Raw genomic sequence first — 15,476 nt, 5'->3', positions numbered from 1 at the left:
ATTGTACTGTAACTTCCATGCCAAAACTAAGAGCAACGGTTTATGTGCAAAATGAAGCACACAATGCTAATGATGACATTGTAGGCAGACCACGGATGCTGGACTTTCCCTAGTGCAACTGAGTACTGTCATGTTTACTCTGCCACTTTGATTGGGCCATTGGTGACATTGACATAGGTTTGGTGTGCTCTAAGACCTCCAGAGCAAACAGCACTTGAACAACATTTTTTATGTGGGACCATTGTACATCCCTCAGAAAATAACTTATTTGTTTATCACAATACTGACAATGCCTTTATGACATAACAGTGGCAGCTTACCATGTGTCAGTGGCTGCTTTCCACATACAACGAAAAGGTCGTGAAAGTTCACTAGTTCGTTATAAGAGTTAAACAGGAAGATAAATTCTGAGGAAGATAAATTCTGATGTTGCAAATTTGGTGTGCTGATTGAATGATTTGAACTGTGATCAACTCGGCAACATGACAGTTGACAGTTATAGCACACTGACTGTCCAGATAAGGGCAAAACAAATGCCAAAATGTGACCATTAGGCTTTTGATGGTAGGGCACAGATGGAAGCTGCCACCACTGTGATCTTCAAGTGAAAGGGTAAACAGAAGGTAACCCTTCCCTGCAAGTTCCACACACAGGGTTAAAGAGAAAGGATGGATATAAACTGGTGTTGATGTGCAGTGCAGTAGGTTTAGTACTGGTTCTCAAAGAAAGGAAGGAGAAAGAGGGGGAGCTGCTCAACATTTTACCTGGCATAGTGAACACACCCTGCAATCGGGCTCCCATATTTGGCAAAAGAAAGGTGCATTTGTTATTTAAGTCAATACGCTAAGCGAAGCAAGGCTGAACAGTTTATACGAACATTTTATGGTCCGTACTGTCTTTCATCACTACCTCTTTACGTGTTGTCCCAGCTGTAAATGATAAATACGGCCCATTCACCGGCAAGACCCCACGACAACTTGTGCTCTTCCAAACCCGGTCTCTTCTTTTCACAAGTGCTCTGTAACGCCTCTACAATCGCTACAGCTTAAAGTACTGCGCAGAATTACTCTAAAATACCACTGCCTGCGTATAGCAGGTACACAGCCTTAGGAAAGGAGGGTGTGGCCAACATACCCTGCTGAGACGCAGCTCCTGCTCGGTGCGCTGTACATTGAGCACGGGCGCAATCTTGATGAAGAGGCGCCACCAGGGCCAATCGCGGATCTCGAGAAACTTGCGCACATTCCTCTGGATGCAGCAGATGGCCAGCTCCTGGACCTGCAAGCATATCAGACAAGGAAAGTTGAAGAATCACTGTCCCTTCCCACAAAAGCCAATAGCTAAGGTCAGTCGCAGTGTTAAATAATATTTCACCAGGCTAGGATGAAAATTTTGGCTATACACTGGAAGTTGTAAGAAGCCATCTGGGGACCATTTTACCACAATAATTTTTCAATGTCACGAATTTAAAAGAGACAGCAAAGGTTGAAATGCTGCACTGTCATGCATCAAGAAGGGAATCTTCACTGCCAATGCAGACACTCTCTCCCATTGCCTCGACTAGCACATGCAAGCTACATTACTTCCCCCTCTTATACCAGAGACGAAAGAGTGCACCACATTTAGGTCACAAGCACCGACTCCTTTTTTCTTCTCTTTCCTTCTTTTTTTTTTCTACACATGCATTTCCACGGGCGGTTTTGTGTGTTTTACTTTGGATGGTCTACCGAGGTCACGTGCCATAATCGGTGATGTTGTAGGTCGTGTGGCTTATGTACTGATGTAGATGCGTTTGTACTGTGAGATTGACTTTCCAGCAGGATGAGGGGCTCTCTCAAGAACAATAAGGGCATGTAGGCTTTCACTTGAAATTTCAGCCATTTTCATAGTGTAGCAGTTTGATACTTTGCAGACAAGATCTTTAGTGCCAGATCTACACACTGTGGTTGTCTCTTTGCAATGCCTAAACTTGGTGGGGGGCCCTTTAAAGTGTTCCTGTATATTTATTGACACATCATGCAGACATGTGAAAGATGTGGAACACTTGTCAGCCGCTAAAATTAATGGCTATACCTAGTCCGTGGGGTGAACAGTTAGAAATTACTTTTTTTTAGGTTTGCATATGAGTGCAAAATAAATTATCTTGTTGCAACTACAGTGCATTTCCCGTAAGTTTACTTGCTTCATTTATTTTCTGCTGACTTGTCTCACATTGCCCATGTAAGCTATGGCATTTCAGTTGCCAGCTCATCTCCTCCGTGTTGCAGTGCATGCTGGATATGGTTAGCTAAGCCTAACTGCATATTGTCACGAAGTAGTAATGGTGAAGAAAGCAACAAAACTGTGAGTGACGAAACTAGCATTTTATTGGGCAAATCTCTGTTCTCAAAAACAGGCAACACTCAAAGAACAACGAAAGCAGCGAACACAACTAGTCGGCGATTCGCGAAAATCTGATCTACCGGTCAAGCGCGTCGGCTTTTCTACATGAGTTTTTTTGTTTATTTATTTCAGATACTGTTAGTCCTTCCAAGCTGTTACAGGGTGGGAAGAGTACATTCAATCAATACAGCACAGTTTCAACTCTTTTTCAAAAGTTTCTAGTGAACAAGTGTTATCAAATATGCGTCAGTCAAGGTTATACCATTTTATAATTGTTTTAGGCAGAAACGAATATTTATAGACATCAACTCTTGGAATGCAGGACATAACGGCAAAGGGATGGTTAGTACATGATGATCGTCTACCAAGCAGCTGCAAGTACAAGGCTGGAATACAAATTGAATCTATTGTGATAGAGCTGGCAAAGATACTTAAGCCTAGAAATTTTTCTGTGAACAGCCAAAGTTGGTAGCTCTGCACGTGCAAGAAGTTCTGTAATTGACTGCATTCTTTGGTAACAGGGAAATACAAACCTTACTGCCAATCTCTGAACACGTTCAAGTTTGTCAATGAGATACATCTGATTTGGATTCCAAATTATACTTGCGTATTCCAGAGTTGGCCTTACTATTCATTTATATGCTTTTAGTTTGACATCCGATGGTGCATTTTTTAGCTTTCGCCATAGGAATCCTAGTTTTCGTTGCGCTGTCCCACATATATTTCGTACATGATCATTCCAAGTCATCTCATGAGAAATCGTAATGCCTAAATGTTTTAATTTACTGGAATGTTTTATTTACATGTTGTTAATTATATACAGGAACACAAATGGGGTCTTCTTGTTTGGCACAATCATAGAAGTGGACTTTTCATAATTGATTTGCATGTTCCATTTTACACACCCGTCATATACAACTTTCAAATAGTCATTTAACAGGACCTGGTCTTGCAGGCTTCTTATGCAACAAAATAACATAATGTCATCTGCAAACAATCACACTTCGACCAGAAGATGCATGTTCTTCGCGATATCATTGACATATAATAAAAACAATATAGGACCCAGAACGGATAAGATACTTAGGATCCAGCTTTAAAAGTAATTAAATTACACTTTCTCGCGATATGACAATGGCATCACAATGCTGCCTGCCTGACGCTTTCATTGAAGGTTCAATGTGTCTTGAACTAAATACAGACACAAAAAAATTAATAAATGCCTCAGCGATTGATTTCGGTAGCAACTACGCTGTCAGGTTTGGGTTTGTTTTTACAAGCACGTTGGAGACGTAGCTTTAAATGGATGATATCTCGAATAATCCATAGATTCTCTTTTCGAGACCGCTCTTTTTTCAGTGGTACAAATTTTTGCAAACAATGCCTTACAGCTGAAACGAAATATTACCACAGGTTCTTAACGGTATCATCTTGTGGCATTTTATCAAAGGCAGATTCCAAGTAGTCAATAACTGAAGTGTCATCAGCTGCGTTGAAATTGTAAATTCTTACCAACTTATGTTCTGAGGCACACTCCTTGTTAACTTTAATAGTAGCAAGTACACTATTATGGTCCGAAATTCCCTCGTGAATATCTATTCTATAATCGAATGCACCTCCAGACAAAAATATTAAATCCAACAGCGAATTACAGTTCCTTTGAGTTCGAGTGGGTTTCTTGACCGTCCTGAATGAGACCATAATCGTCATAATCTCTAACATCAAGTCAACGTGAGACCTTTCCACAGGCCCAGGAACTTGTGCGTCCCAATCTATACTGGGTAAATTACAGTCTCCTACAAGTATAATTCTGCTTCTATTGTTCATTAGAGCATTTAACTGTTCATCAATCTTTTGGAGGCATTCGACAAGGCTTGCTGGGGGCCTATAAATTACTGCGATTACTAATGTCATATCAGTCATAATTATTTTACACCATACGCCTTTGTGATCACTGATAAGGGGGAAGGGTTCATATTGCAATGTGTTCTTGATGAGTAATGCCACACCTCCACCTCTGTTTGTCCTGTTCCTGCGGAGCACATTATGTGAGCTAGGAAACATTCCTTCACTCTGAATATCTTCATGCAGCCACGTTTCTGTCATGGCAATAACATGAGGATTGTGTAGTATCGTTAAGGATTCGAGGTATTCTGCTTTATTTGCAGTACTTTGTGCATTTACGTTTAGTGTTCATAGTTCATGCTTTTTCTTCTATCATTCATCACGACTGGATGTGTTTGCATGGGTAGTTGGCAGCTTTACTTGAGAATTAGTTTGCAAGTCCCAGATATAGGCAGTGCTATTGATGATCATTTCATTGTGCACGAGCTTAACTTCTGGCCCCTCGTGTGTATAGGCCTGAACTGATTCCCAAAGAAGTTTTCTTTTCTGCGGAGTGGCCTGTGAATAATCATTGGAAACACTTATGCTGCTACCTTTCAGTTTGCTGAATTTCTTAAAAATGGCTGCTTTCTCGCTGAAATCATACAGCCTGATGATAACCGGCCTGTTCAGCCCAGCCCTCCTTTGTCCAAGTCTGTGTAATCTTTCCACTGACGTCACAGAGATGCCCAGCTGTTTGGAAAAAATTTCTTTTACCACTCTGGTTTCAATATCTGCTCTTGTTTCTTTCGCATCCTCTGATACACCAAATACAATAATCTTATTGCGTCTGGCTCTGTCTTCCATATCATTTAATTTCTTTTGCTGGAGTTGAATAGTGTGCTCAAGATCACCAACAGTACTTTCAAGTCGTACCAATTTAATGCACTGGTCGGTGTATAATTCTAGTTTGCTTTCCATATCTGTCAGCTGTACTTCAATTTGAGTTTGCTTTTCTAAAATGAGTTGAAGTAGTTCCTCACTTGTTGGCCCCAGATTACTTTCAATATCACTGCGCAACATAAGCAAAATGCGTTACCAGATAATAAGCAAACATTCACGCAACTTATCGTAAGTTATCGAAGGTTCCAGAGTAATCACTCATGCCTGCCTGTCTTCTGGAAAGTTCTACCCAATTCGCGTCCCACATGCAATCAAATTACACAAGCTTTAGTGACAACAGACAGCAGATAAAACCATCAATAACATTTGAGGAACATCCAATACATGTGGGTACATCCCGCACTGAGCGATAACATTTCTTAGACTGTGAAAAGCGGTCACAAAAAAAAAAAACCGATAAACAAGTACACGTGCCAATATGTAATACGTGATGGGGAGGAGGTCTGTCAATTTCTTTTCGTGTGAGAAGCTGCATGAAGCTGTATTATGGCTGGACTTTTATATTTTAGCATTGGAAGCAAGTTTCCTCCTTTGCGCAGCAATGCAAAACAGCCATGTGGCAAGTGGCTTAACCACAACAAGAGATGGCTGCAGAGCCACAAGAGCTGCACAAACGCAAGCATGAATTGCTGTCTCAATGTTGAAAGTGTAGCACATCACACTTAAAGGATCACACAAGATTACATATATCACTTTGCAATTACACACAGCTTAAGATGAGTTAAATCAGGCTGTTCTCTACAATGGGCTCACTATACAGTAGACTTTCATTAATTCGACTTTGAATAATTAGATTTTCTGCTTATTGATTCATGAACAAAGGTTCCAGCCAGCGCGTATACATTTCTGTGAGCCAAAACTTCTATTATTTCAGTTATGAGATAGGCCCTCACTTTTGAACTCAAGTGGTCAGCATGAATGTGCCTGATGCCAATGATGACCCAAACCGTGACCCAAACAACTGCAGTGCCTGTCTTCGTGGCACTAGGGGACAGCAAATGCACCGAGCATGCATCATCTCACTAAAAACACTTATCTTCGGCTTGTCCTAGGAATATTTTAGAGCAAGAAAGGTAGCTCACAGCGAATGTTACAGTATTTACCACATTTATTATTTACTCTCTAACGTATCACTTTTTTTTTTTTCAACAAAATTGGTCCAAATATTACCTGCACCAGTGAAACCAGGTATGAAACCAAAATCGTGTTTGCACACGACAGTCTGCTGCCAGAAACAGCCTAGCCAGCATCAATGCCATCACAGATAACAAGAGATTAAGTTCTTGAGAGGCCACAACAGATGCCCCACTCTAAGTCTTTGATCAAGAGAGCTCATCAAAAGACAAGTTATTTTACATGCTAAGCTAGCAGCAACAGGTTCAGGTATGTTTTGGCATTCTAGGTAATTGCCTGCTTCACAGGACAAACTAGACAAGTGGTTAGACTAGGTGCAGGCAATCACCCCAATTCTGATTGTTCCGCAGTCATGTGATAAAAGTGGAATATCAAACATGCAACAAGCCACATGGAGGACTACACATTGTGATCCATAGAGAGCTATATAGCATTGTTTAAGAATATGACAATGGATATGAAGTGGTTTCATACATTTCCATTCAGTGCAGGTAAAGTTTTATGGTTTCATCCTTTTCTGATTGCCATGATCAGAGCCATGCTACATTTTTTAAAATCAAGTGCACATTACATTTCTACTTTAATGTCATTTTTATGTAAGCTTTTTAATTTAACTCCACAAAAACTGGATGCACATTAGATTGTGTTGGGTACATATTAGAATAAATCAACCTCTTCTCTTAACGAAAGAACCAAAACCTCGGCAAGCTGCAAGATTATTTTTACTTCCGCTGGTTTGTATGCCAGCAGAACTTTAAACATAAACAGATTTGAAACTACTACAATGAGCTGTTTTGTTTCCATGTTCATCTGCATTTGTAGCAGCGGCATAATCCAGACTCCAAAACATACACTTAGAACTACTCCATGCTTAGAAACCGACTACAGAGCGATTACACGTCACATTTACGTGTATTTACACTGTCATGATGTGGATTGTGGTGTGTTACCGTGGCAAGACAAAGTGTTTGACCAGCCCGCTTGGAATGATGGTGATTGTGTGACAACAAGAGGAGATTTAATAATCGCAATTACGAAACAAGAAGACCGCGTGCCACGAACAAGGAAGTGGCATGTGGAGAGCGTGAGAGCGAGCAGGAGGCTTGAACAACAGCTCGCTGACCAGCGGTCGAGGCTTGGGTACTGGCGACCGTGCGGACCTGGGCTGAGATCTTGGTTGTGGCTGTGCTCTCCTGCGCACCAGCGGCCTGCTGCCATAGCGGCCTGGTGCAGTGCTTCGTGCTGGGAACCGAGACGTTCCAGCAGTGGCTCGCGAGCTGCTTGCCAGTTAGAGCAATGACCTGGTGCACTGCTGGCCTGCTGATTTCCCTGTTTCCACACTGCAACCAGGTGTGGCCTGGTGGTGTCGGCATAGGAAGTGGCCAATACAAGCAACTTACAAGCTACGCTGAAGAGTCTGACTACGCAGTGACAATGACAACGGTCACGGCCCCCGCAACATCGACGCACATTGGCGAGCCATGCTGCAAGAGTGCTAGGCACATCACTATTTTAGTCAGACAGATGTCTTCAGAGCTCTTGCTCTAGCCTGTGTGCATGTAAAACGCCCTGTACCATGTTAACGTGTCTGTGTATAGGCTGTGTTATATGTGAAAGGATCGCATCTGCCGTGTCATTATTAAAAGGTTCCTGGTCCCAAAGGATATGGCAAGTTTCCTTCATATACACGTAATAGGCTTTAGTTCCTGTTTGTGTTTCCATTTCATTATGCTAATGGTACGTGGCTTATTGTACAAAACAGCACGAATACGAGACACGGAAAGCAAGAAACACAGAAGAAAACCCAGAAGTTGTGTCTGTGCTGCATCTTCACTACGTTTTTGACAATAAGCTGGCAATGTTGGTACACATTCATCAAACAGAAGAGTGGGAATTCTACAACCTGAGAGCTGAAATGCATGGCAGCAATTTTCGTTTGTGTGTGACCGTAGTTGAGAGTTCAAAAGCATAAACAGAAGCTCACCTTGCGCTGCTGGAAACGCTTGCGGGCCAGGTATCCCCTGAGGTGTGCCTGCAGGTGAATCAAACCCTCAGCCAGCTTCTCCTCCCGCTGAGACTCCAAGAGGGACAGGGTGCCAGCACGCAGAAAGATCTGCACCAGACGGAAAGAACAAGACCACGTCAACATCCTACAGTGAAACCTCATTATTTGAAGTCTGCCACACAGCATAATTCTTCAAATTGAGTGGATTCTTGAATTACCCCAAAAAGAAGAAAAAAACATTACCGCAAATCCTGCCTCACTGGTGACGGTAATGCGATTAGCATCCAAGCAATGTAGCGACATACCATATTGCTGAAGACATTTATTTAGAATCTGTAGCAGTCATTCTGAGACTTCCTCACTTCAGCTACATACACTGTCTCTGGTATTGGCCCACTTTGATATGACCCTCACTTGCCAAGGTCAGCCACAAGCATGATGGCATGACGGCAGCATGATGACAACAGTGTGATGATGACAGCATGATGAGAGTTAAATGATGAAGCTGGAATGACGATAATGCAATGACCACAATATCATCGCGACCATGAGCACATATCTATGACCCAAGCTATGACAGAACTTAGCACGCTCGGTCGGCATAAAAGGCCTAACAATAACAGCATGACGAGTCGGATGATGAGGCTGTATTGATGACAGTAGAATGATCACGATGGTCTCAGACCGATAGTATGACAACGAATGCATGACGACCGTATCATGGGGATAGCATGATGACAATGCATTGGCAAGATTCAGACGATGAAGCTGGAATGACGACAATGCTACTGAGTTATTTATTAATTCCCCCCCCCCCCCTGTGTTCTGCTAGCCTCCTGATTAGCTCAGATGGTAGAGTGACCGCCCCGGAAAGGCGTTGGTCCCAGGTTTAAATCCTAGACCAGGCCAAATTTTTCCTTAACTGGTAATGTTTCTTTCTGAGAAACCTGTAGGGTTTCATTTGTAGCTTTGTGCTACATTCAGCTGGATGACAATTTTCCCTATCATCAGCTGACTTCATCCTACACCTGAAAATTGCCTAATCACATTACACCATATAGTCCTACACCTTATTGAATGCAAGTACCTTTCCTTTGCACCTCTTCTGTTGATGTGATAGGTCACCAGCTATCTGCTTTACACATTACATGACATGCCTAACTTCATTTCCTCCTCTTAATATGAACTAGAATCACGTGCCAGTTTCCTTTAGGGATGTGCAAATGGCAAATAGTAGATTTCAAATCGAATATCTAATTGCATCAAGAAGAAAAAGCCAAATATAGAATCGAATGTCAAAAAACATTTCACGAAATTTATTGCCTACAAATTTTGGGCAAGAAACACGCTGCTGCCCATGCTTAGGAGTCGCCTAGCATTGCATAATAAAAATGTGGCAAGCTGGCAGTAACTTGGGTACACAGAAATCCAGACATGCAGCACAGTCTACTCTTATTAAAGGGAACACCAAATCAGTATGTCAGCACCGATTACCGCCCAGTTCGAAGAAGGTCTGGAAAATATATTTATCAATTTAATTACTGTTGAACAGAAATCAAGTTTCTTTCTTTTTCACTGAAACTAATGAATTAGTGACCTTCTGTTGTACTGAATACCAATGAGATTCTCAGGGTAATAGTGGAGCTGTGTTTTGTGGCATTCTTTTATAATTGTAGCAACTGTTGTTTATATTTTTACTTATAGTACGCTGTACAGTAAGTCCCACTACAGTCTTTGACCTCAGGACCTCCTTCTGTGTAATATTTCCTTGTACTGTATCACGTCTATTAATAATAAAACTGCATTCATTAAAAAAAATATATTGCATAGAAAATTTTGCTTTCCAGTTTTTCTGTACGGCAGGTGGGTTATCATAACGCCAATCTGTGCGACAGATGAAGTGACCACGCAACATACGGCTCAGTCAATGCTCTGCGTGAAGCTTGTGCAGACGGTAAAGAGCAGGCACCGTCCATGCAATTTCATTGTCAAGTTTGGTACGTGATTTGCCACCTGTCAAAGATTACGAAATCTGGATGGTTATGGCAAGTTGGAGGGTCACGGCTCATATGTTCATATGGGTGGCTCATCAGTGATTGATCCCGAGATCACGAGTGCAGGTTATATTGACGGCTGTTGAAGCGGCGCAAAGTTCATTGCCATATATTCCGCGTGAACCATGTGCCCATCAGTGCCCAATTGGCTCAATCTTCAGACATGATGATGATGATCATGATGTATGGATTTTATTGGCACAAGGGCCAGATATGGCCAAAGAGGGCCAAGAAAAAGACAATGAATGAAGTGTCGATAGTAAAATGTGACAAATATCATGGTTGTGAATGAGAATGTGTATGGTATATGTAACTTGGCTGTAGAAAGCCCTAAAGGATTAGTTGCTGTAAAGTGTGTAAAATGTACAGGGATTAAAATAATGACAGTGACTAGTGGCGTATGCTATGGAAATAAAATTTCTGTCACCAAGGGATGATGTACTAAACATGTGAGTAACAGTAGCACTCGTACCTCACAAGAGAGCCCTTGAACGCAAGAACTGGGAGGCATGTGCATTATAAAAATGCTATCGCAGCAGCAGCCTCTAGTGAGAGGATGCGCTACGCATACCTTGGTCCGATAACGTGCAATGTGCCAACATCTCATAAAAATGTTAAAACTACCTTATTGTCAAATAGTGGTTCCATGCCAAAGAATATTGCGGAGTGGAGGGGAATGTGTTGCCGGCATGCCAGGGAAAAGTGCTTATTTCGTTGAGCTTCTATTTCGCGACATTCTAACAAGATGTGAAGGACTGTAAACGTCTTGCCACATTTACGAGTTACAGGAGGATCATCACCAGTTAACAGGTAGGAAGTGAGTGCCATAAGTATGACCTATCCTAAGGTGGCAGAAAATTACCTGGGTTTGTCGTATTTTTGTTGCTGGTGGCCAGTGTCCTACGTCTGCCTTAATGACGTTAAGTTTATTAAGTATTTCAGTGTACGACGTAGGTTGCCAATGGCGCCTCAGTTTCTTGTGTAGGAAAAGCTTTAAAGCTTTAAATCTAACACAGGCACAGCTATGGAAGAATTACTTTGTTTTGAGGTTACTGACATGGCTATACAGTTGGCAAGCATATTACCCTCGATGCCTTTGTGGCCAGGTAACCAGCATAATATGATATTGACACGTGGACTTGTTTATATTTTTTGGGTGAGCGCTTCTCACTGTCTAACAAATGTTATTGCTCAGCGCGGGACACACCTACATGTATCGAAAGTTTCTGGAATGTTATTGATGGTTCTATCCGCTGTCTGTTGTCACCAAACCTTGTGGAATCTGTTTGCATGTATGCGCGATGCAAATGGTGTAGCACTTTTGGGAAGACACTGGGCACCAGGGATTACTCTAGAATGTTCAATAAGTTGTCTATAAAAGCCAACGCGCTTGACCGGCAGAACATATTTTCGCCGATCGCCGACTGTGTTCGCTGCTATCCTTGTCCTTTAGTGTAGCCTGCTTTTGAAGGCACAGGTTTGCCCAATAAAATGCTAGTTTTGTATATCACAATTTCGCTGCCTCCTTCACCGTCACCACTATGTGACATGTGGTGGAGGTGCTATTACGTTCATGTACCGAATGCCCCTGCAAAGCCGTGAGCAAAGTTCGAACCCCAAAGAGAACACCAACGTCGCCCTAGACCAGTGAGCTAGCCACAGACTGCAAGGACTGCCCCCGGAGCACGGCCTTCTGCCTGATACAACCAGCCAGGAAGACCATAGCCAGCTCAACAACGACAATGGCAGCCCCAGTGTCCCCCATCGTGCTTCAACAACCCTGGGAGCCCCCTACCTTCCGCTAAGCTTCGCTGTAGGATCCGGAAACCTGGCCTGAAACCTTTGAAAGGATCTCAACCTTCAACAACTGGGCCTCTGAGGATTAGCTACACCATGTGTACATCTCCAAGGAAAGTGCTGCAAGGACGTGGTTCAAGAACTGGGAGCCCACCCTTACAACGTGGGACCTGTTCCGCAGTAACTTCCCGAGGACCCTTCATGAGCATTATGTGAAAAAAAAAAAGGTCCAAAGTTCTGCTGGAAACCCGAGTGCAACTACCCAATGAGACCATCGCCATCTTCACGGAAGAGATGACGGAAGAGATGAGCACGCTGACCCGGACATATCCGACGAGGAAAGAGTCCACTTTTTGATGCGAGGCATAAAGCAAGACCTCTTCGCCGGACTGATCCGCAACTCACCGAAGACCCTAGCTGAGTTCTTGAAAGAGGCAATGACGATTGAGAAAACTCTGAAAATGCGCACTAGGCAATTTAACCGTCAAGTGTCCATGCCACAGTGAACAATCCAGGCATTGGGCTCTAGTGACCTCCAAAACATCATCAGGGCTATTGTGCACAAAGAACTGCACAAAATGTTACCTTCGTTGCAACCTCAGGTGTCCTCGGTCACATATGTCGTCAAGAATGAACTTCGACAGTCGCTCGGCATTTCCAAAGTGCAACCCTAATCACAGTCTCCCGTACCGGAAGCGATAACCTACGCCATCGCCCACCGTCAAGGTCCCCCTCTGAGCCTGTGCCAGGGCCCTGTACCACCACAAATCCGTCGTCCGCCGCCACCACCACCAGCTTGCCCATATGCCGCCATGCACAACTACCCAAGAAAGACAGATGTATAGTGCACCCCCGACCACCGCCGACTGTGAAGAAGCGGGCCACGTCTACCACCGTTACCCATACCACAACTTGGGACTGCGAGGGTTTACCATCAACACGCCATGCCCGCAGCCAGGAGAATGGCATTGCAATAACGCTGACTACCTACCCGCCACTCAGTGGAGCCCGCGACGACCATGCCATTCACCGTCACCCGGCCGCTACCTGTCCCCGCAGCGTCGACAATACTCTGGCCCAGCCAGGGGCCGGTCTGCAAGCCCATATCCGGAAAACTAAAAGCAGCAACCGATAGAGGTGCAGCTGCTGTTCGTCGAACATATGAAGATACTCCGCTGCCAACGAAGACGCCAAAAAGCTTGTTACGACGACATACCAATGAAACACCGCCATACCAACATAGCCTGAAAGTAAAGAATAGACCGACGAAAGACGACCTGAGGGCACTATGTTCCAGCTTCAGGTCAACACGATGCAGCCATGATCGGACGCCAAGACCTAACTGCAACGCAAGACAAAGAACCACCAACCTCAACATGCCTCTCGATGGTCATGCAGTCACTGCCATAGTAGACACAGGAGCCGACCACTCCGTCATGAGTGGATCCATCGCCGCCCAGTTGAAGAAAGTTAAGACTGCATGGGAAAGCCTTCAAATTCGGACTGCTAGACGACACCTAATAACGTCGACTGGAATGTGCATGGCAACAATTACCGTTCATGACTGGACTTATCCGGCCACCTTTGTTACCCTCAAAAGTGTTCACAAGACGTCATTCTTGACATGGACTTTCTGAACCAACACGGTCCAATCATCGACCTGAGGTCGAAGTCGATAATGCTGTTAGAAGATCAAGCGACACTGCCGGAGAACTCTCGCAGTCACTATGCCTTGACTACATTTGAGGACTAAGTCAGCATCCCACCTTGCTCCAGCATTGTCGTTTCCGTTGGCAGCGAACACCCGCAGACGTAGAAGACGTCATCGAGGGCGACCAACGTCTACTGCTCGACCGTGAAACTTGCATCACAAGAGGGATCGCTCGACTGCACGAAGGAAAAGCGAAAGTGATGCTAACAAACTTTATCTAGGAGTACAAGCACATCAACAAGGGAAGGGCACGATGATCGCATACATCGAGGAAAATGTGGAAACCAGCAATGCATTTGTCCTCTCGAATTCTGCGGCATCTAACTCGACGACCATAGTTCTCGAACCAGACTTCCACATAAATCCAAGTCTCCCCTGAGTAAACAGCAACAGCTCAGAAATCTTCTCCGACGATACAATGACTGCTTTTTGATGCCATCAAGGATTCGACAAACACCAGTTGGAAAGCACCACATAACCGAAGAGTTGCTCAACCACTCCACCAGAGTTTCGACGCGAGAATGTAAAGCTATTAGGCAACAAGTCGACGAAACGCTCCATGACATCACCCAGCCGTCGAAAAGCCTGTGGGGTCCTTCTGTAGTCTTGGTGAAGAAAAAAGACGGAACCCTACGTTTCTGCGTCAATTATCCTCAACTGAACAAGGTCACGAAGAAGGACGTATACCCCCTCCCACAAATAGACGACGCATTAAATCGGCTCTGCAACGCTAAATACTTCTCATCGATGGATCTCAGGACTGGCTACTGGCAAAAGAAGTTGACAAGAGGGATCGAGAAAAAACTGCCTTCATCACGCCAGACGGCTTCTATGAGTTCAAGGTTATGCCGTTTGTACTGTGTTCGGCACCTGAAACATTCCAGCAAGTGATGGACACGGTTTTAGCAGGATTGAAGTGGCAGACCTGTCTTGTTTACTTGGACGACGTCATTGTCTTCGCCGGAAATTTCAACGATCACCTTAGGCGGCTTGCGACAGTACTAGAGGCAATCAGGTCATCAGGGCTTACTCTGCAGCCGGAAAAGTGCCGCTTCGCTTACGACGAGCTTCTGTTTCTAAGCCACGTCATCAGCAAATCTGGAGTCTGCCCCAACCAGCAGAAGACAGCTGCCATCGCAAAGTTCTCGCAGCCCATCGACAAGAAGGCAATGCGTAGATTCCTTGGCATGTGTGCCTACTACAGGTGCTTTGTCAAGGACTTTTCATGCATTGCAGAGCCGCTGACACATCTAACTAAATGTCAAGTTCAAGTGAGAAACAGTGCAGGCCAACGCATTTCAAGAACTCAAATGACGCATGCAGTTTCCACCGGTACTTGCGCACTTCAACGAGGACGCCAATACCGAAATCCACACTGGCGCCAGTAGCCTAGGTCACGGTGCCATCCTAGGACAGAGGAAAGATGGACATGAACAGGTAATATCCTACACTAGCTGGTCGCTGTCAAAAGCGGAAGGCAATTATTCTACGACCGAAAAGGAATGCCTCACCATTGTTTGGACTACAGCAAAATTCTGCCCTTACCTATATGGCAGTCCATTCAATGCCGTCAGTGACCATCATGCGTTGTGTTGGCTAGTAAATT

General features: G+C 44.0%; 1 protein-coding gene across 3 annotated transcripts in view; it reads right to left on the bottom strand.

The window, feature by feature from the left end:
• Positions 1–15,476, bottom strand: part of LOC142576602 (unconventional myosin-XVIIIa-like) — a 353,054-nt gene that overhangs the window by 159,381 nt on the left and 178,197 nt on the right. For all 3 annotated transcript variants that reach the window (XM_075686803.1, XM_075686805.1, XM_075686804.1), the window contains exons 18-19: positions 8,288–8,416; positions 1,135–1,278 (exon numbers count right to left, since the gene is read on the bottom strand). In XM_075686803.1, coding sequence (XP_075542918.1) covers positions 1,135–1,278; positions 8,288–8,416 — 273 coding nt within the window. The remainder of the gene's footprint in view (positions 1–1,134; positions 1,279–8,287; positions 8,417–15,476) is intronic.

Source organism: Dermacentor variabilis, chromosome 3 (genome assembly GCF_050947875.1).
Source record: "Dermacentor variabilis isolate Ectoservices chromosome 3, ASM5094787v1, whole genome shotgun sequence".
Taxonomy (NCBI): domain Eukaryota; kingdom Metazoa; phylum Arthropoda; class Arachnida; order Ixodida; family Ixodidae; genus Dermacentor; species Dermacentor variabilis.
Note: the sequence above shows the minus strand (reverse complement) of the source record. Positions and strands in the feature narration are given on the sequence as shown.